Source organism: Bufo gargarizans, chromosome 7 (genome assembly GCF_014858855.1).
Source record: "Bufo gargarizans isolate SCDJY-AF-19 chromosome 7, ASM1485885v1, whole genome shotgun sequence".
Lineage (NCBI taxonomy): Eukaryota > Metazoa > Chordata > Amphibia > Anura > Bufonidae > Bufo > Bufo gargarizans.
In genome coordinates, this window is record NC_058086.1 from 192,955,073 (window position 1) to 192,978,093 (window position 23,021).

Sequence of the window (23,021 nt, forward strand, 5' to 3'; positions counted from 1 at the left end):
TGTCCCAGTCTTCTGTCAATTTGGACTCGCCTACAATATGAGGCTACTTTTAGCTTTTTTTTTTCCGGGGCCAATTTAAATTCTCAATCCGCCCCCAATTGGAAGTTCACTTTAAACAGCGATTCCAAAATGTCCCTATAGATTGCAGTTAGATCATGTGAACATGCTACTCCGCAGACAGAATACAAAGCCAAAAACAAGTGTGAATGAGGCCTTACAAATTCTAAATTACCGTAGAAGGAAGATGAAAAATAAAACATATCCTCACTATGAATGTGAGAAGTATAGAATATATTAAAAAGACTTTTATTGTGAGGCATACAAAACAATTCCAAAACCAGCTTTTATTAACAATAACAAAGAACACTACTGACTGAATTGTGTATGTGGGGTGCCTACACAATGTCATATATACCAGAACAGTGCACTAACCTGGCACCTGCCACAGCGTACCAATTATTCAGGCTCATCTCAAGATATATTTAAAGGAACATACCATGGAAAACGGATACACTGTGTAATGCCTAATTCAGGGCCTGAGGGGGTGCAGCATGACACAAAGGACACCAAGTCGTGTAAAGCCCCTTCAGGTCCTGCACTAGGTATACTTCTGTAAGAAAAAGAGTGAGGTCCCCATTCAAGTGGTTTAAGCCCTGTACTACTGAGTGTTGGTTTCCATTTGGGAATCCTGAGATTCTTCAGCCAGTTTCTCGTCATCTGGGAAAAAGAGAATAAAAAGATAAGGAACCATCTATTACAAAACCACAACGTAATCAGAGTTGAAAATTAAAGGGTTACTCCCGGCTTCTAAAATGATGGCATATTGATAGGATATGCCATTAGTTTATGACTGGTAGCGAGTCTGGGATCCCCCAATCCTGAGAATGAGGGGGGATGCAGCACTGGTTTAATACAGGCGTTCCCCTATAAGTGTCCCTGGTCAGGCCCTATTCACTTGAATGGAGCGGTGCTGCAGTTCCCTGCCCAGCACTCTGCTGGGAAAAATAGAGGACAACACACCACCAATGACACATCTTAGGCTACAGACACTTTTGCAACCATTTTTTATTCATCTATATTGAAAATGACACCCAGTATCTCCCCCCCCCCCAATTGCTCGGTTGTTTGAGAAGGCACCACAGTAGCACCGCGGCCTTCTCTCAGCTCACCAAGCACAGCGCCGTACATTGTATAGTGGCTGTGCCTGGTATCGCAGCTCATGCCCACTCGCTTCTATGGGGCTGAGCTGTGACTAGGCCAAGTGACAGATAACCGTGATGTCACATTACCTAGGCTAAGCAGCAAAAAGGCAGCGGTGCTACTGACAGAGTTGGTGCCTTCTCAAACAGCTGATCAGCGGGGATCCCGGGTGTCAGACCCCCACCGATCAGATACTGATGACCTATCCAGAGAATAGGTCGTCAGGATAAAAGTCTTGTAAAACCCCTTTAATTAGCAATAAATAGTGGACAGATAGAAGGGAGTATGACTGCAGGATCAGCCTGCATGAGGTTGGTTTGTAGCCTGCAGCCATAAAGACACACAGGTCTGTACAGGAGCTGTAGGCACAGTAGTAGTAGGACATCAAGATTATCTCAAATTGTGTCATCACAATGATTTGTAGCGGACATCTAATGTGACATTCTCAGAGAGGACTGGCCGTAGAGACCGCAACATAAAAATAAAATATGGGAATATCCTTTTTTACCAATTGAAAAACATACGATGGCAGAACTATGAGTCACTATGTGTGGTTTGTAATCAAGCAACAACTTAAAACATATTGCACCACCAGAGGGCGACATTGCCTCCTACCCCAAGACTCAAGGGTCAGCATGAAACAAGGATAACGCCAATATCTGGAAATGATCAAGTTATAAATCAACACAAAAAAGTGAGCAAGTTTGTAAGCACTTTCCTTTATTCATCCGTCGTTTTGTTCTCTGTTCACACCCAAGGACAAAGTAAGACTTACTCTAGTGCCTTCTAGAAATCCTTGTGCCGATCACTGCGTAACTCATCTGTGCTACCACAATGCACTGTTCTTAATAATTAAAAATCAGTAAAATGTGGAGTTTTCCGAATAAGGATTGGCCAGATGCTCTAAGGATTACTAGATTTGTACATACTTACTTTCCAGTGTCTGCTGAAGCTCATGGATGGTGCTGAGCAGAACATGGAACTGTTTCCTCCTTAACTCCAGCTAGAGAAAGGGAGAGGGAAATGTGAGTGCACGTGTTTTTATAATATAACATGACATGTATGTGAGTAAATCATATCGGTTAATCATATTACATACGGTACATTTGAGCTCTACAAACTACAACCAGATTGGTCAAAATTCAAGATCCCCAAGTTGCAACAGCGGGAAGGAGGTGGCTATTATATATACACATACACACTTTGCTGCAAAACACGGATCCCCCCGTGTGCATACCACCATTTTCTGTACAAATGTCTTATCCTTGTTTCCAAACGGACAGGAACAGGACATGTTCTGTCTTTTTTGGTTGATCTGTATTTGAGGCCTGTGTGTAAAGGCTACATAATGTTTACTTTGTGCAACCAAATAAAGAAAAGGCAAAGACCTGTTTGAGATGGGCTTCTGTGTCACTGTCCTGACAGCATTTCATCCCAGTTTGCCTACCACTACAGATCCAATTCCAAATAATATATATCATTTCTATTTTAATGCAGATGCACAATCTCACCTTATCCTCTACACTCTCCTTGGTGTGAGACAGTTGCTTCAGCTCCTTGTCCAAAGCCTCCAGCTGCCTGTAACGTAACCCACACGAAGATGCATGAAACGGTCACACTTATCATATACACAACAAGTAATTGGTATCTGCACTTAAGCTACTTTCACATCTGCGTTTTTGCTGGATCCATCAGGGGATCAGCAAAACCGCATCTGGTCAATAATACAACCGTCTGCATCTGTACAGAATAGATCTGGTTGTATTACCTCCAAAATGCACAAGATGGATCCGGCACTAAAACCATTGTAAGTCAATGGGCGCCGGATCAGTTTTCTTTTTTGTGTCCGAATAAACGGATCCAGCACCATTGACTTACATCGTGTTTCATGCCGGATCCATCTTTGCTCAGTATTCCATGATGCACACAAAAACGCTGCTTGCAGCGGTTTTCTGTTCGTCATGGGATTGCAACAAAACAGAACGCAGTGTATTCTGATGCACTCCGTTCAAGCTCATTCAGTTTTGTTCACATCGAAAATGAATGGGGTGAAAACTGAAGTGTTTTGCTGCGATTTTGACAGATCCCAAAACCGTAGTTGTAAAAGTAGCCTTATGCAACTATTTTTTATTGTTCCAATCCATCTAAAATAAAATAAAAAAAATAAAATAGTTCAGTTTTTTCTAATGCAGCTCCTATACAAAGCTACATGTCTCCATGGTTACAGACTACAAACCCTTTGTGTAGTCTGTTCCTGTAGTCATGTGTTAGTCTCCTTCGTCTGTCGCTTTTCTACTGTCTGAAGGTTAGGAAAAAAGACTCACAACTGCAGAATCTGTTCAGGTTTTTGTCAATTTTCAATGCATTGGAGCAAAAAAAAATAATAATAATAACTCTAACCCTTTAAAAATGTTAAATACCCTTTAAATGACTTTGATAGGAAAGGTAAGCTCTATCTGGATGCTGAGTACGTACTTCAATGTCTCATGACGATCCGGGTGATGTTGAATGACTCTGGCCAACGTATCATACTCTATAAAAAAATAAATAAATCAAACCATTTATATATATAATATAGCATTAAAGAAAGAAGGCAATACAGCACCCTGACCTAAAGCTGCCCTTACACCTTCACTATCAGTCAGCCATAGCCTATACACTTAGATCGGCCAAGCATGCATGTTCTCTTACACAGTCAGAAGGGATAAGATACTGCTAGATGTGCTTTTCATTTGAGCAATACTGGACTGGTAATGTTGACATCAGCGGACGGCCAGGCTGCTCCTATACATCTAACATCTAAGTCCAGCTTTACAGTAAAGGCATGCTAAACCCCTACATGTTATTGTACCTTGACGATTTTTCCGGATGCGTTTGGCTTGCAATATCTGCTTCTTACACTCAGCAATTTTTTCATGTGCGGCGGCGATGCTGCCCTCTGCATGTGGAGGATAAGCAGAATGTTACCAAGAGACATTTGGTTAAACTAGAAAATAAATGGACGTCAGAGTTCTAGATCCTATTTTATAGAACAAAACATAAACAGCACATAAAAATCACTACAGATATGATACAAACCTATGCAAGAAGATGTATCTGGAGGCTCCCAAAACAGGAGCTATATGAGATAAAGTAATGATGACGGGGGCTGGGAATCTTCTGACCTTCTAGACTAAAGGTTTAGTGTTCATTTAAAGGGGTTGTCTGGGTTCAGAGCTGAACCTGGACATACCCATAATTTTACCCAGGTGTTAGCATTGGAGCATTTCATGCTCCGATGCGCTCCTTTGCCCTGTGCTGGATCGCGTAGGGCAAGAGCTCTTTCATTTACAATAACACACTGCCGGGCGGAGGTTTCTGCCCAGCAGTGTGTTCGGTGACGTCACCGACGCTAAAGCCTGCCTATCAGTGCCGGTGACGTCACTGGGCTCACTCCTGGGCGGTACGGCACCGGAACTCCAGAAAATGCTTTTGCCCTGCGCGATTTAGCGCAGGGCAAAGGAGAGCATCAGAGAATGAACTGCTCCGGGGGCTCAGGGGGCTGCCTGGGTGAAAATGGGCATACGTCCAGTTTCAGAGCCTTTAAAGGGGTTAGTAACTTTCTAGTTATTGGTGACCAATGTGTTTGTAAGATGATTTTATGGCACTTACTAATATAGCCTTTGTTGAAATTCTGTACTATTTTTGATATTTTATAAGGTATGCCAAATCTTTTGTGCTGTCCACACTGATGTCCTGTCTATAAGATGGCTGCTGATGGAGGGTCATGTGACCAGTTAGATTTCCACCATGTGATGTCTCCTCCATTCAAATACACTGCACCTGCCATCTGCGCTTGCACTGCTGGGAGTTTAGTGCAGGTGCAGTGTGTCAGAATGGATGAGGCTGAGAAATGTATCTGGTCACATGACCATCCATCAGCAGCCATCTTATGGACATGAGTAGGACCTCTATGGGGACAGCACAAAAGATTTGCCTAACAAGGAAAGATGACTGAGGCCTCATGCACATGAAACGTGTGCCGGCCATGCCCAAGCTGCAGACTGCCAACTGCAGTTCGCAATGCACGAGCACCGACTGTGTGCCCGCCGTCTATGGATGCAGACCCACTTAATTGATTCACATCTGACAGTCAGCACCACGAAAAAGTTGTGGCACGAACAGAAAAACCACGGAAGCACTCTTTAGTGCTTCCATGGGCTTCCGATCCGTGTCTCAGTTCCGCACCGCATCTCCCCGATTGCGGACCCATTCAAGTGAATGGGGCCGCATCCATGATACGGTGCGCACACAGCTGGTGCCCGTATATTGCGGACCCACTGCATACGGGCCGCCTACGGTCGTGTGTATGAGGCCTTATGAAGTATAGCAAACAGCACAGAATATCAACAAAGGCTCTTAGCAAGAGCCATATAGTAATTTTACATACACACTGGTAACAGCCAAAAAGTGGCCAACCTCTTTAAAAACTAGGGGAGGAAAAATATCATGCTTCTGTCATAAAACCAGTTTTGCTCCAAAATGTTTGACTTTTTGCCATTTTCCAAAACCCTCACCCTTGCATGCAGTACTTCTTGTCCGGCAGAAAGACCACATTTATGCCAGGAACCAGCTGGATCCCCATCAGATCCCATTATAGTCGATGGCGATCCGGCAGTGTGCAGTTGTGTATGACTATGGACAACGGCCCCTTCCCATGCACAAGTGTTTCATTTCTGATGCAGTTAGCAGTGTTGACCACAAGGTGGACAGTGAGCACCTCTATCACAATAGAGACCAATGATCTCTATGGTAAATCTGACCTCAGTACTCACCACTAATACTTTTATTTCAGCCAGGGGAGGAATCCATATCTTGTTAAAGGGGCTTTATCTTCAGGAGTCCCGACTGGACGAGTCAAGGTAAGTGGGCAAACCTTATGATCAATGGGGGCATTTTAATGCAATGTTCTACCCTTAAAGAACACATGTCAATCTGCATAAATGGTATTTATTTTCTTAACGGAATATTGCATTTGAAAGGAGTGGTTCTAGCGTCAGGCGCTTTACGATGAACATGGTAAGTTTTAAATCCCCTGGGACTGCCTGGAAAACCCTTCAGCAGAACACAGGCGGTTCCTGGCAGCAGCCTGCAATGTGATTGTAGGCGGACAGTAGTAATATTACACTATAATGAGATGATTCCATATTCAGTCTGCCTGAAATATCAGCCATTATCACACTTCTACCTATAGAACACTTACCAATATCACTGTATATCTTCTCATAGTTCTCCATTTCTCGGAGGTTCATGTCATGCACCAGGAGCGTCTTCCCCATGGAGAAGGAGCACTGAGACAAGGTGCTGAGCATGCGCTGGTACTGGGAGTATCTGTGGAATAAGACACGACGGCTGTAACGTCTTCTGAGATTTCTCGAGTACAAGCCTTTAGACTACGGCCATACTATGGCTCTGAAGTGGACAAACGCAGAGTTGTGTGCCGACATAATACGGTACCCACATGCAGATAATGCATGAATCTAATATGGCAGTACGGTACCACATGTGGAGCAAAGCAAAGCGCAGAAGAGACACGTGTACAACCGTAGCTTTGCATTGTTGATATACTAGGGCAGGGATCAGCAACCTTCGCCACTCCAGGTGCTGTGAAACTACAACTCCCAGCATGCAAACTTACACAGCTGTTCTGGAAAGTAGGATTCTGGGAGTTGTAGTTTCAGAACAGCTGGAGGGCCAGAGGTGGCTGATCCCTGTACTAGGGAATAGGCTTCTATGCAGTTCCCTTAGGCCACATGAACACATCGCGTATCACATGTGGATTTGCATGTGGCCACTGACCAGCAGTGTGGATTTTGAAATCCATAGCTTGTCAATTCAGTCCTGGCCGTTAGAGGAGTGTGCAAGCACGACCACCGCTGCTGGGCTGCGGGGTGGTCGTAACCCCTGGAAACAAGCAGTGTATAATGTGACGGAAAAAATGAGTCAAGCCAGCAAAGGAGGCAATATGCACAATCACAATACATTAGTGAGTGCCTTGCATTAACTTGGTCTGCATGATAAATGCCATCTGCTGAAGTCACACAACCCCTTTAACTGCTGCAGTTTCCCAAATTGGCAGTTCATAGGAGTTACCCCTCAGGTCCAGGCAATGCCATGTGAATCTGACTGCGCAATCTTAAGAATTTACATTAGAACTAGGGATGAGCGAATCGACTTCGGAAGAAACATCCGAAGTCGATTCGCATAAAACTTCATTCTAATACTGTAAGGAGCAGGAGCTCCGTACAGTATGAGAATGTATTGGCTCCGATGAGTCGGAGTTATTACTTCGTGAAGACTTCGCGAGACTTCGGGTAATAACTTCATAAATTATGGGATGTACTGGAAAAAAAAACTAATTTCCCGAACTCCAAGTGGTACCTTGGAACCGAACCAGAGTTCGGGAAATGTTTTTTTTTACAGTATAAATCAATTTCTGAAGTTATTATGAGAAGTCGGAGCCAATACATTCTAATACTGTACGGAGCTCCTTCTCTGCTCCATACAGTATTAGAACTAAGTTTTATGCGAATCGACTTCGGATGTTTCATCCGAAGTCGATTCGCTCATCCCTAATTATAACATAGCAGAGGGTGACTGCGCTGTCCTGACCATAGAAGAAGCATAAAGTAGACCTCTTACCCATCTTCCTGGGTTCCGGAGTTACACCACTTTATAAAACTTTTAACCATAAGGTTGATTCTCCGGTCGTCGCCGGCACCATCGCCATCGATTAAAAGACGCTTGCGGATAACCTCATCTGCCAAACAAACATAAAATGATAGAGAAAAGAAGTAAGTTATCAAGGTGCCAACCTTAACCCCTTAATGACCAGACCTGTTGGGGACTTAAAGGGGTTGTTCAGGTTTTTAATACCGATATCCTATCCTCAGCAGAGGCCATCAATATCATATCAGCGCTAGGGATGTAGGGAGTCAGACCTTCGCCGATCTGATATTGATAGCCTATCCTGAGGATGGGCCATCAGTATTAAATCCTGGGTAACACCTTTAAATGTATTCCCAATCCACAGTCAAGGGATAAGGATCTGATCAGTGGGAGGACGACTGCGGGAACCCCCACCATGATGAGAACCGGGGGTGCCCTGAATGAATGGAGCAGCAGTCAAGTTAATCACTCAGCTACCTCAGGCAGTCCCATAGAGAACTGAATGCACGTGTGACCGTCAGTCCATGGACTGCGGGACCTCCATTCTAGTGATCGGTGGGGGTCTCAATGGAAAGCTCAGCTTCTACACTTTGAGGCTACATTGACACGAGCCGTATGTATTTTGCAGTCTGCAAAAAATACGGATGATGTCCTTTTGGCATCCTTTTTTGCGGATCCATTGTAACAATAGCCTATCCTCATCCACAAAACGGTCAAGAATAGGACATGCTCTATATATTTTTTGTGTGTGCTGGTCGCATTTTTTTTGTGTGATTGTGTGCTGGTCGCATTTTTTGTGGACCTATTGAAATGAACAGGTCCTCATCCAATCCGCAAAAAAATTAAATTAAAATAAAAACTGAACAAAATACGTTTGTGTGTATGTTGCCTAAATCTTGGTACAAAACTGTTACTAGACACTTTTTTGTTTGGGAGAAATAGTATTTTTTCTGATGCTATTTGGGGAGGGGGTACATATTAATGGTGTAATTTATATTGTTTTCTTTGCGGTACCATTCATGTTTCACGGTGACTAGCCCGCTAATTCTTCATATTATCACACTTGTGTGGCGCCTTACTGAATGTTTTTTTTAACTATACATGTGCAGGAAAATGTATTTTATACTAAAATATTGTTTTTGTCTTTTTTTTTTTGCCAACTGTGTCATAGTGCCGGAACAGCAGACTTACCGTACAGTCAAGGGGTCCTTTCTTGGTCCCCAGCGCAGACCGCACAGGGGTCCCCTAGTCCCTGACTACATCACCGAGAAACCCAGTAACCTAATCAAACTGAGGAGTTCCCTTTAATCATACCGCAGTCCGTCTTGACCGGAAAGTGTTAAAAAGCCAGGATTAGAGGTTACTCTAATCCCAGCTATTTGAGCAGAAACTCGGATCTCATTAGACAGCCAAGCACCCGCTACAGGGTGGCACGGAGCACCCGGGCAGGGCTTATTCTAAAACACCATAAAACCACAGCACTGTAAACAAAGTGGTGATCATTAAGGGGTTAAACCGAGTTCCCTGGGATTTACGGAGCTGCGTGTTTCTGCGTCTCGTTATATAATTCTTCTGTCCCTTTCAGAACGTCACTGGCGACCCCTGTGCTTACCCCTGATCGGTCAGGTACGGCAGCGTGGCCTGGGACATCCCGAGTACAGACGCTACTAATGTCATGTGTCGTACACCTGCTCTAGATGTCGGGACCACACGGACACGCCAAAAGGTGTACGACGTAGGACACGCTCAGCTTCTGGAAAACACAACGTTCGCTCGCTCCGCAGTCTGTTCGGAGTCGTCAGAAACTGAAGAGACGATGCAGTGGTATCTGACGTGGTAATCCCAGTCTACCCACACTGGGGTTACCATAACGGATGCACGGGAAAAGTGGCGGTGTTGCCCATAGCAACCAGATTGCTTTATTTTTTTCATTGGCTTCAGCAGGAATTGGATTGGTTGCTATGGGCGATGGCACCATTTTTCGCACCAGTTTTGAGAGTCTTTATGGGACACTGCCGTGTAAGAGAGACAACTCGACACTGCATTGTACCATGAAAGGTTCTGCCAAATCCTAATATCTTGTGTCAATTACAAATATTGCTGTCAGTGAATAGAAGGCTGCTAGAAAAATGAAGGTCGAACACCCAGCCTGTGCGCGGTGCCTTAGGTTTCATTCACACAGGTAGCGGTTTTATAGATGCAGTACATCAAAGCACGACACTAGCTGTGTAGAGGTTGTCAGATTTGTTCTTGTTGCCCCCCCCCCCCCTTATTCATTAAATGGGCTTTTTTTTTCCCAAAAAAGGGGGTTACTCCTTCTGATACCGTATTACATTGCGTTTGCACCGGGAAAGACCACACCCAATGGAGGCCAGAGAGAGCCCTGCTGGCCTGGCGTAGGGTGGTATGCATTTTTTTTCCCACTGGATGAAATGACACAGTATTCCACAAAAAAAAAGTAATACGTGCACAAATGCAACATCAAATAAAAAAAAAAATGTACAAGGCTCCCCCCCAAGGGTCCATTCACATGTCCGCATTAGGGGTCCGCATCCGCACTTCTATTCCGCGGCCCCGCAAAAAAATAGAGCATGTCCTATTCTGGTCCACAGCCACGAACAAGAAAAGGCGTTTCTATTAGGCCTCTTTCACACGACTGTTTTTTTTTTTCCGTTTACGGGCAGTTTTTTGCGTTCCGTATACGGAACCATTCATTTCAATGGTTCCGCAAAAAAATACGGAATGTACTCCGTATGCATGCCGTTTCCTTATTTCCGTTTTTTCCATTCTGTTGAAACATACAACATGTCCTATTATTGCCCGCAAATCACGTTTCGTGGCTCCATTCAAGTCAAAACAACGGAACACATACAGAAATGCATCCATGTCTTTCCGTATCCGTTTAGTTTTTGCTGAATCATCTATTGAAAATGTTATGCCCAGCCCAATTTTTTCTATGTAAATACTATATATGCCATACGGGAAAACGGAACGGAAAAACGGAACAGAAACAAAAACCGGAACAACGGATCCATGAAAAATTAACCGCAAAACACTGAAAAAGCCATACGGTTGTGTGAAAGAGGCCTTAGGCCTCTTGCACACGAATGTGTGCGCCCCGTGGCCATGCTGTGAATTACAGGCCGCAATGCACGAACACTCACCGTGGGGCAGCTGCAGCGGATCCATTCACTTTAAAGGGTCCGCGATCCGGCCATTCCGCAAAAAGATAGGACATGTCCTATCTTTTTGCGGAACGGAAGTACGTGACGAAACCCCACGGAAGCACTCCGCAGTGCTTCCGTCCTGCTCCATTCTGCATCTCCGGATTTGCAGACCCATTAAAGTGAATGGGTCCACATCCACATCCGTGATGCAGAATGCACACGGAATGGTGCCCGTGTATTGCAGACCACATTTGCAGCCACGTTCGTGTGCAATAAGGCCTATTGCACACGACCGTATGGCTTTTTCAGTGTTTTGCGGTCCGTTTTTCATGGATCCGTTTTTCCATTTTTTTGTTTCCGTTGTGTTTCCGTTTCTCCGTATGGCATATACAGTATACAGTAATTACATAGATAAAATTGGGCTGGGCATAACATTTTCAATAGATGGTTCAGGAAAAAACGGAACGGAAACGGAAGACATACGGATGCATTTCCGTATGTGTTCCGTTTTTTTTGCGGATCCATTGACTTGAATGGAGCCACGGACTGTGATTTGCGGGCAATAATAGGACATGTTCTATGTTAAAACGGAACGGAAAAACGGAAATACGGAAACGGAATGCATACGCAGTACATTCCGGTTTTTTTGCGGAACCATTGAAATGAATGGTTCCGTATACGGAACGCAAAAAACGTCCAGTAAACGGGGAAAAAAAAACGTCCGTGTGCAATAGGCCTAAGCCTTATAGTGCGGACATGTAAATGGACCCTAAATCTGAAATTCTGCTCTGGTTCCCCCACCACTGTCCTCTGTGGATCTCTAAGCTTACGGTGATTGTAACGTGGTGCTCTGACCACTGCAGAAGAAGGGGGTCATTTACCATGGCTCCGGGGTAGAAAAGTAGTAGATTTTGTCGCAAGTGGGTAGGAGGATGCGGCAGGAGCTCTACAGCCTGATTTTCCCAAATTCTGATATTGATGACCTATCCTCAGGTCCCCTTTGCCAATCAGCTGTTTGAGGAGGCTGCAGCACTCCGGTAAGCACAGCGCCGTCCATCGGATAGCAGCTGGTACTGCGGTTCTGCTCCATTCACTTGAAGGCCATGTGACTGATGGACATGATGCCACTGGCCTAGGAAGAGGATGCGGCCTCTTCAAACAGCTGATCAGTGGTGTTGCTGGGAGTCGGACCCCCACCGATCAGGTATTGATGACCTATTCTGAGGATAAAGGGCTTCCGTGCGCTTCGGGGTCCATGACGCAAACTATAGGACATGTCCTTCTATATTTCGCAGCATCTTGCGGATTGCAGACTGCAACACAGGATCGCCTGTCCCACAGTTGTGTGAATGAAGCCTTAGGGCTCATGAACAGAAACGGTGGGCCCCGTGCTGTGGACCGCAATGCACAGGCGCGCTCTGTGTGCGGAGGCGGACCCATTCACTTGAAAGGATCCACGACCTGCAAGAGTTGGTCCGCACTGCAAAAAAATAGGACATGTCGGAGGCACGGACAGAAATCCCACAAAAGCGCACCGTATCCTGCGGATCCATTCGAGTTAATGGGTCAGCATCCGTGATACAGAATTCACACGGCTGATGCCCGTACACTGTGGACCCGCTGTTCGCCACCCGCAATACGGGCATGGGGCACACCCAGTCGTGTGAACAAATCCTTATTAAGAGTTGTGCTTCTCTTAATAAGGGCACATGCATACAAATGTGTTTTCTTTCCGTGTCCGTTCCGGTGTTTTTTTTGCGGAGCCATTCACTTGTGGAACCATTCACTTCAATCGGTCCACAAAAAAAAAAAAAATAGAAGTTACTCCGTGCGCATTCCGTTTCCGTATGTCTGTATTTACGTTCTGCTAACAATAGAACATGTCCTATTATTGTCCGCATTACGGACAAGGATAGGACTGTTCTATTAGGGGCCAGCCATTCTGCAAAATACGGAATGCACACGCACGTCATCCGTATTTTTTGCAGACCGCAAAATACATACAGTTGTGTGCATGAGCCCTAAACTTGTTGTTCAGCTGCAAAAAAAGTTTGGAAAAAAAAGTGTACACGTAGGTGCCAAAGGGTACACTTTTGGCAACATTTGGGTAATTGGGCCCTATAGATACATTCAGCGCATGTGTCAAGTGTAGGGAGACACTGTAATGTGAACAGCGCCCAAGTTATCTTCCACTACCAATAGATGTTCCCATTCACCAACAGCAAGCAGAGATCTTGGGATGGAGACTGGCATCCGGTCTGTGAGGTAAAGTCTACAGATAGAACGCTCGCCAATTATGATAGGAAATGGCGCATTTACTGTAAGATAAGTCACATCACAAGCCACACAAATATACATTATAACCTGTGGGAGTCACAGATACAATAATAATACCTCATATAATAATAACAACAACCCTATTATAAGGACCATTACATTAATGATATGATATGAGGCCTGGACTATCTGCCCCAGCTCTCAGACCCGTCCTCTTATGTATTACAAGGCCGGCACCCGAGACTGCTTCCTGGCCGCCCAGAGTGCTTGTCCCCCGGCCGAGCCATAACTCGAGCCCGGGGCTTTTCGGGCCTAGCTCACGGCAGCCGGTACCCAGCTAGTGACCGAGGCAGCCGGGCAGTGATTCGGGGGAGGGGGTTGGAAGGAGCGGGGCCTCCACTTACCGTCGGTGACGGCTCCCATGTCGGCGGGTAGTGAGGTCAGACTCCCACAATGCAGCAGCCGGGGACAAGCATGGAGGCCGCACTCACCGCCCCGCCGCCCTGCTCTCTATAGGCTCCCCCCGCCCCCAACCTCCGGAGCACAGGCGGCCCCGACCCCCAGGTGAGTGCCGGACAACCGGGAGAGGCGAGCTGAGGGGCCCCGGGGGCCACACGGACGCCTCTGTCATTACTATGTAATAATGTTGTGTCTGTGTCCTCTATACACCCAACAGAGGGTGACCAGCGGGGGCCATAGTGTGTGCACCGGTATATATGGGGTGTATGTATACACTGGTGTACATGGGCTGTATGTATACACTGGTGGATATCGGCTGTATGTATACACTGGTGGATATATACACTGGCGGACGTGGGCTGTACGTATACGCTGGCGGACGTGGGCTGTACGTATACGCTGGCGGACGTGGGCTGTACGTATACGCTGGCGGACGTGGGCTGTACGTATACGCTGGCGGACGTGGGCTGTACGTATACGCTGGCGGACGTGGGCTGTACGTATACGCTGGCGGACGTGGGCTGTACGTATACGCTGGCGGACGTGGGCTGTACGTATACGCTGGCGGACGTGGGCTGTACGTATACGCTGGCGGACGTGGGCTGTACGTATACGCTGGCGGACGTGGGCTGTACGTATACGCTGGCGGACGTGGGCTGTACGCATACGCTGGCGGACGTGGGCTGTACGTATACACTGGTTAATGTATACTGTGTATAGCACCATGTACAGTACACTGTATGCCATATACTCCATATGTACAGTTATTATACTGGAGCTACACCATACCTTGGTACATGCCATGGATATATACATGGACACAATCTGTGCTGTGGAATCAGTGCACATTATACACAGTAGACAGTATATACATACTTATATATGGCATGTGTATACAGATGATATGTGTGTCCTATATACAATACATGGACAGTATATTTTGTATGCAATGTAGACAAGTCTTTGTCTAAATGCCTGTCGTGTATTTGCACTGTGCTCTATATAACATATAGACTATACATGTTCCATACTATGTATAGATTATATATACATATGCACACCCTACAGTGTGTATGGGCTGTGTTTATATAATATGTATGCATGCCTCATACAAAATATATACGTCATTAGTACATATGCATACCCTATACTGTGCTCAGTATGTGATATAAAGTACAGTATATACACTGTCTCAAAAAAATATTCACACCCTATACTGAATATGCACTGTATACAATATAAACTATATATCCTGTATGTTGTATATAAACATGCATGTACTGTATAGAATATAGCCTGTACCATATAGAAATATGTATACTCTATACCAGTGATGGAGAACCTTTTAGAGACTGAGTGCCCAAACTGCAACCCAAAACCCACATATTTATCACAAAGTGCCAATGTAACCAGAATACCAATGTTGTATATGGGCTCATTCAGACGGCTGTATGCTGTCCGCAAAAATGCGGATCCGTTTTGTATCTGCACAGACGGATCCGCATCGATGATGCAAACGCTTGTATCCGTTAATAACAGACTCATTTGCATTATTCTTTTAAAAATAAGTCTAAGGCCTCTTTCACACGAACGTGTCCGGATGCGTTGCGGCAAACCCGCGCAAGTAGGTACCCAATTGCAGTCAGTCTTGACTGCGATTGCGTTCCGTTTTTATTGCGCGGGTGCAATGCATTTTGCAAGCGCGTGATAAAAAACTGAATGTGGTACCCAGACCCGAACTTCTTCACAGAAGTTCAGGTTTAGGTTCAAGGTTGTTTAGATTGTATTATTTTCCCTTATAACATGGTTATAATAGCTGAATACAGAATGCATAGTACAATAGCGCTGGAGGGGTTAAAAAAAATAAAAATAATTTAACTCACCTTAATCCACTTGTTTGCGCAGCCCAGCTTCTCTTCTGTCTTCTTCTGTGAGGAATAGGACCTTTGATGACGTCATTGCGCTCATCACATGGTTCGTCACCACGGTGATGGATCATGTGATGGACCATGTGATGAGCGTAGAGACGTCATCAAAGGTCATATTCCTCACAGAAGAAGACAGAAGAGAAGCTGGGCTGCGCGAACAAGTGGATTAAGGTGAGTTAAATTTTTTTAATTTTTTTTAACCCCTCCAGTGCTATTGTACTATGCATTCTGTATTCAGAATGCTATTATTTTCCCTTATAACTATGTTATAAGGGAAAATAATAATGATCGGGTCCCCATCCCGATCGTCTCCTAGCAACTGTGCGTGAAGATCGCACCGCATCCGCACTTGCTTGCGATTTTCACGCAGCCCCATTCACTTCTATGGGGCCTGCGTTGTGTGGAAAACGCACAATATAGAGCATGCTGCGATTTTCACGCAACGCACAAGTGATGTGTGAAAATCACTGCTCATGTGAACAGCCCCATAGAAATGAATGGGTCCGGATTCAGTGCGGGTGCAATGCGTTCACCTCCCGCATTGCACCCGCGCGGAAAACTCGCCCGTGTGAAAGGGGCCTTAGTCAAAACAGATCCGTCCTGACTTACATTGAAAGAGAATGGGAGGCTGATCCGTTTTCAATTGCACCATATTGTGTCAGTGAAAACTGATCCGTCCCCATTGACTTGCATTGTAAGTCAGGACGGATCCGTTTTGCTCCGCATCGTAAGGCGGACACCAAAATGCTGCAAGCAGCGTTTTGGTGTCCGCCTCCAGAGCGGAATGAAGGCGCAACGGAGCCAAACTGATGCGTTCTGAACTGATCCTTATCCGTTCAGAATGCATTGGGGGTGAACTGATCCGTTTTGGACCGCTTGTGAGATCCGTTTCAGGGCTCTCACAAGCGGTCCAAAACGGATCAGTTCACCCCCAATGCATTCTGAACGGATAAGGATCAGTTCAGAACGCATCAGTTTGGCTCCGTTGCGACCCCGAAACGCCAGTGTGATAGTAGCCTTAACTGCTGTCCCATTCACTTCTATGGGGCCCTTTTCTTCCATTTTTGCAGACAGCATACGGCCGTCTGAATGAGCCCCATCTCTCATGTCACAGGGGCGGTGGTCAGTCCGGGAAATACTGTTTTCACTCTGTGCGTTGTTCGATTGTGTGAAACTGGCCAAGAGAGAAGGTCAGAATAGGGAGGCTACAGGCTGCTAAGGGCTCACTCAGACGGCCGTATGCTGTCCGAAAAAATGTGGATTCCTTTTTTTTTGCAAATTAGATGCAGACCTATTCACTTCAATGGGGCTCTTTTCTTCCGCCCAACGGCGCCGCAAAGCAAACAAAACACGTCCTATACTTGTCAGTGAAAATCAGGACGTAGCCTCATTAAAGTATATGGGTCTGCAAAAATGCGGAATGAACTTATTTTGCATGTACACTGACTGTTTACATGCCAAACGGTGAATTAAATGACAATCAGGGCTGCCAATAAATGATAATCCATATTCCTCACACTTGGTCTTCATGGCAGTGTTTGGTTAGTGATGACTCTTGCTTCGGTGTTGCAGCCTTTGGGGCCTTTCAAAAAAAGGTGTGTATATGTAATGACAGATCATGTGACACTTAGATTACACACAGGTGGCATCATTCACTAATGATGTGACTTCTCAAGGTAATTGGTTGCACCAGAGGTTTTTATGGGCTTCCTAACAAAGGGGGTGAATACATACGCACATGCTAATTTTCTGTTCTCTATTTCTAAACAATAGTTTTATTTACCGTATTTTTCGCCTCATAAGACGCACTCTTCCCCCCCCCCCCACCCCCCCACACCTAAAAGTGGGGGGAAAATACCCCTGCGTCTTATGGAGCGAATGCAGACTGCGATGTACCAGCGGGGAGGAGGGGCTGGAGTTCGGGAACTTGCGGCAGGGCCCGGTGCAGTCACTGTACTCTTACACCGGGCCCCGTCGCTCACAGCAGTATTTCTAGTAATCACTCCTCTGGTAACAGTAATCCTTAATAAATTTAACTAAAATTGCGCTCTCCCCTGTAGCAGCACTTACTAACAAGCATCCAGAGCAGGCAGAGCGCCTGGCAGCGCTACGTCACTCACTGACAACACGCGCCTGCTCCTCCCACTTTATGAATAAAGCAGGCGCGCAACATCAGTGAGTGACGTAACGTTGCCAGCCGCTCTGCCTGCTCCAGATGCTTGTTAGTAAGTGCTGTGATACAGGGGAGAGCGCAACTTTAGTAAAATTTATTAAGATGTTAAGGATTACTGTTACTAGAGTAGTGATTACTAGAAATACTGCTGTGAGCGGCGGGGGGACACTGTTATGGGGGGGGGATCTGTGGATGACACATATAGCTGTGTCATCCACAGATCTCCCCCATAACAGTGTCATCCACAGATCCTCCACCCCATAACAGTGCCATCCACAGATGCCCCTCCCCATAACAGTGCCATCCACAGATGCCCCTCCCCATAAAAGTGCCATCCACAGATGCCCCTCCCCATAAAAGTGCCATCCACAGATCCCCCCCCCCCATTGCCATCCACAGATCCCCCACATAACAGCGCCATCCACAGATCCCCCATAATAGTGTCATGCACAGACCACCATTAGTTAAAAACCCACCAAAAGCACACCTTTTGGTTAAAAATATTTTTTCTCTTATTTTCCTCCTCAAAAACTTAGGTGCGTCTTATGGGCGAACAATATGGTATATATTTTTCTCATTTCACTTCACCAACTTAGGCTGAGTTCACACGGGCGTGACGGATTGGCTTAGGATGCGTTCAGTGAAACTCGCACTATTTCGCAAGCAAGTTCAGTCAGTTTTGTCTGCGATTGCGTTTAGCTGTTCAGTTTTTTCCGCGCTGGGTGCAATGCGTTTTGATGCGTTTTTCACACGCGTGATAAAAAAACTGAAGGTTTACAAACAACATCTCCTAGCAACCATCAGTGAAAAACGCATCGCACCCGCACTTGCTTGCGGATGCAATGCATTTTTCACGCAGCCCCATTCACTTCTATGGGGCCAGGGCTGCGTTACAAACGCAGAATATAGAGCATGCTGCGACTTTAAAGCATTGCAGAAGTGATGCGTGAAAAAAAACGCTCATGTACACAGCCCCATTGAAATGAATGGTGCCGGATTCAGTGCGGGTGCAATACGTTCACCTACCGCATTGCACCCGCGCGTAAATCTCGCCCGTGTGAACGCAGCCTTAGGCTAGTTTCACACTAGCGTTCGTCGGTCCGCTCGTGAGCTCCGTTTGAAGGGGCTCATGAGCGGACCCGAACGCCTCCGTCCAGCCCTGATGCAGTCTGAATGGAGCGGATCCGCTCAGACTGCATCAGTCTGGCGGCGTTCAGCCTCCGCTCCGCTCGCCTCCGCACGGACAGGCGGACAGCTGAACGCTGCTTGCAGCGTTTGGGTGTCCGCCTGGCCGTGCGGAGGCGTGCGGATCCATCCAGACTTACAATGTAAGTCAATGGGAACGGATCCGCTTGAAGAGGTCACCATATGGCTCAATCTTCAAGCGGATCCGTCCCCCATTGACTTTACATTGAAAGTCTGGACGGATCCGCTCAGGCATCTTGCGCACTTAGAAAATTTTCTAAGTTATTAATGCAGACGGATCCGTACTGAACGGAGCCTCCGTCTGCATTAATATGATCGGATCCGTTCAGAACGGATCCGATCAAGCGCTAGTGTGAAAGTAGCCTTAGACTATTGTGTTCTGAGCCATCACTTAAAATTCAAATTAACCAAACATTGAACTCAAGGCTGTAATGTAACAAAACACGAAAAAAGTCAAGGGGGGTGAACACTTTTGCAAGGCACTCTAGATATAGGATAGATGGATAGATAGATATCGAAAGTTACATAGAGATAGATGGACATATATATATATATATATATATATATATATATATATAGTACATAGATATACTGTAGATAGATATGCAGCAAATACCTGAGGAGCCAGTGCAGAGGATGGGAGTGGTAGTGGCCCTGATGAGATGTTCTCATGGTGTACTCCCTTAGGCCGTTGATCCCTGGGGTTCAGTGCAGTGGAATCTATTATCTGATAATTCAGATTGTGTGATCATTCTCCATATTTTCTCTAGCACAGAATTGTAAAGGTATGTTCACACAAGATTATTTTGGATTTCGGCAAGGATTCCTTGACAAAAAAAGCATGCCATTCTCCACATTTTTTTTTTTTTGTGTGTTTACGGTTTTAAAAACCGCACCACGGCAAAAAAAGTAACTTGTCTATACTTGACGCAGATTCCACATTCAGGGTTTCCATTGAAAATAGTCAGAGTGAGAAACAAAAACCATGCCTGAAAGAATAGCATCCAAAAAACCGCGCTGAATCCTGAAGCGAACTGCACATCCGAGCAGAGAGAACCTTTTATACTTAGGTTTTTGTTCTAATGTTTGGAGCACTTTTCTATTACTGTCTCATGATCCAGAGTCTTTGATAATCTGTTACCATGTGCGTTCCGTTAATATGTTACTGTTAACTACATACAGAGAATGCGCTACCCTATGTAAGGGTAGTGTCATATATACAGAGAGACCTATCTTTTTATCCAGAATATCCCTCAATCCGGAAAAAAAAATCAGTTTTCATTGGATTTTTCATAATTTTTTTATCTCTGTCGTTAGTGACCAAGCACAATCACTATTAGGGCTCGTTCACACGAATGTGTGAAGCCCGTGCTGTGGACCGCAAATTGCGGTCCGCAATGCACGGGCACCGTCCGTGGGGCAGCTGCATGGGGATCGTGGACCCATTCACTTTAAGCATGTTCTATCTTTTTGCGGTGCGGAGGGATGGAACGGAACCCCGGGAAACACTCGTTCCGTGCTTCCGTTCCGCATCTCCGGATTTGCTGACCCATTGAAGTGAATGAGTCCGCATCCGTGATGCGGAATGCACACGGAACGGTGCCCGTGTATTGCGGATCCGCAAATGCGGTACGCAATAAGGCAACGGGCAGCACACGTTCGTGTGAACGAGCCCTTAATCAGTATGGGCTTATAACGGAATTAAGTAAAAATATTGCATCCTTAATGCCAATGTGAATTAGGCCTAAACCATATTTCGTGGTTCATATGTGTTACAACAGAAAATAAATATCAAAGACTCAATGCTCTCAGTGTATGCTGGTATATGAGGGAATGGCATAAATAGCAATTCCCTGACAGGCTTGTATTCTCCGTGTTATCAGGGTTTTCTCATGAACACATGGATGTCACATAGGGGGTCCCTGCTATTAGCCAGACCCAGCCCCGTCCATGGAATACATGGTTGGCCGTTGATATGAATAGTACATTGCATGGCTGGCTGCAGCGCCCCCTGGTGATAGGAGCTGATAACCTGGGGTTTTCTGAAGTTGGGGCCTCAATGATCAGCCGATATATGTGATTCCCAAACATACAAGTGCGTACAGTGGCAGAACTAGAAATGACTGGGCCCCACAGCAAATCTTTGAATGTGCGCCACCCCCTCCATCAACCTCTTCACAACCCCCCCTCCTCCCGTGCAACCCCGAATCCTGCGGCTAGTTGAGATCGCTCTCTCAGACCAGGCCCGGCAGCCGCTCTGTTCATTTCCTACACGTGTGTATATATACAGTATATCGTGTCACTGTATATGATATTATTGTATGATACATTTTAATCCTCCTCTTGGGTGGGCCCCGTAGCAGCCACGTCCCCTGCTTCTACCATAGCTACGCTTCTAAGGCCTCTTTCACACTTGTGTTGTCCTGATCCGGCGTGTACTCCACTTGCCGGAATTACACGCCTGATCCGGAAAAACGCAAGTGTACTGAAAGCATTTAAAGACGGATCCGTCTTCAAAATGCGTTCAGTGTTACTATGGCAGCCAGGACGCTATTAAAGTCCTGGTTGCCATAGTAGTAGTGGGGAGCGGTATACTTACAGACCGTGCGGCTCCCGGGGCGCTCCAGAATGACGTCAGAGCACCCCATGCGCATGGATGACGTGCCATGCGATCACGTGATCCATGCGCTTGGGGCGCCCTGACGTCACTCTGGAGCGCCCCGGGAGCCGCACGGACGGTAAGTATACTGCTCCCCCGCTCTCCGCTACACTTCACCATGGCTGCCAGGACTTTAGCGTCCCGGCAGCCATGGTAACCATTCAGAAAAAGCTAAACGTCGGATCCGGTAATGCGCCGAAACGACGTTTAGCTTAAGGCCGGGTCCGGATCAATGCCTTTCAATGGGCATTCATTCCGGATCCGGCCTTGCGGCAAGTCTTCAGGATTTTTGGCCGGAGCAAAAAGCGCAGCATGCTGCAGTATTCTCTCCGGCTAAAAAACGTTCCGTTACGGAACTGAAGACATCCTGATGCATCCTGAACGGATTTCACTCCATTCAGAATGCATTAGGATAAAACTGTTCAGGATTCTTCCGGCATAGAGCCCCGACGACGGAACTCTGTGCCGGAAAAGAACAACGCAGGTGTGAAAGAGCCCTAAAGGTGCAGATGTCCTCCATTGTTTCTGCCTTCCCCACCATCTCCTATAACTTCTCTTTAATAAAATTATACAATGTAGACAATCATGTGTCCTTGTCTCGTATACAATATCCATTCTGTACTGCAACATAGTAACAGTCCGGAGCAGTGCCTATGACCTCTTCTAAAATTAGCTTGAGAATCAAGGAGAAGGTGTTCTGTGTTGGACTGGATTTTCTTGGATCCTCAGGAGAAACACACACAGGACGTATCATCAGTAAGATCTAATGGGGTATTTGTGAATCATCCCATAAGTAATAGACCCTAGTACAGGGGTCAGCAACCTTCAGCACTCCAACTGCTGTAAAACTACAACTCCCAGCAGGCACACTTACTAAGCTGATCTTGTTACTCCGATAGAAATGTAAAACAGATTCTGGGAGTCCCACTGACAATCCTCTGGTGGACCAGTACATACTTTGAATATGTTATTCTCTTAAAGGGACACTTTAAGTCAGAAATGGTTATTTTTGTTAACTCAGTATTCATAGAAAACATTTTATTTTTATTTTTAGAACTTTTTGTTGTATTTTTTTTCCATTTAGGCAGCACTATGCCATTGAAAATTAAATACAAACTGTTGTTCTTCTGTAGCCATCAGCGCCAATTATAAAACCTCCACTATAGATAAACCATTGTCAGTTTACTGCTGCTGTGAGGGGAAGATGTTATCTATTAGTATAATAGTAGTGTAGAATTGGGATA

General features: G+C 45.7%; 2 protein-coding genes across 2 annotated transcripts in view; one reads left to right on the forward strand and one right to left on the reverse strand.

Annotated features, from left to right (window-relative positions):
- Positions 1–290: 290 nt before the first annotated feature.
- THOC7 (THO complex 7) lies at positions 291–13,904 on the reverse strand. Its single transcript, XM_044301100.1, has 8 exons — positions 13,757–13,904; positions 7,882–7,999; positions 6,443–6,570; positions 4,052–4,138; positions 3,676–3,733; positions 2,712–2,778; positions 2,134–2,203; positions 291–717 (listed from the first exon to the last, which is right to left on the reverse strand). The coding sequence occupies exons 1-8, from the start codon at positions 13,773–13,775 to the stop codon at positions 659–661; spliced, it is 606 nt and encodes a 201-aa protein (XP_044157035.1). The 5' UTR covers positions 13,776–13,904; the 3' UTR covers positions 291–658.
- Positions 13,792–23,021, forward strand: part of ATXN7 (ataxin 7) — a 102,246-nt gene continuing 93,016 nt past the window's right edge. The window contains exon 1 of the mRNA XM_044301099.1: positions 13,792–13,916. The gene's annotated coding sequence lies outside the window, so the exon portion shown is untranslated. The remainder of the gene's footprint in view (positions 13,917–23,021) is intronic.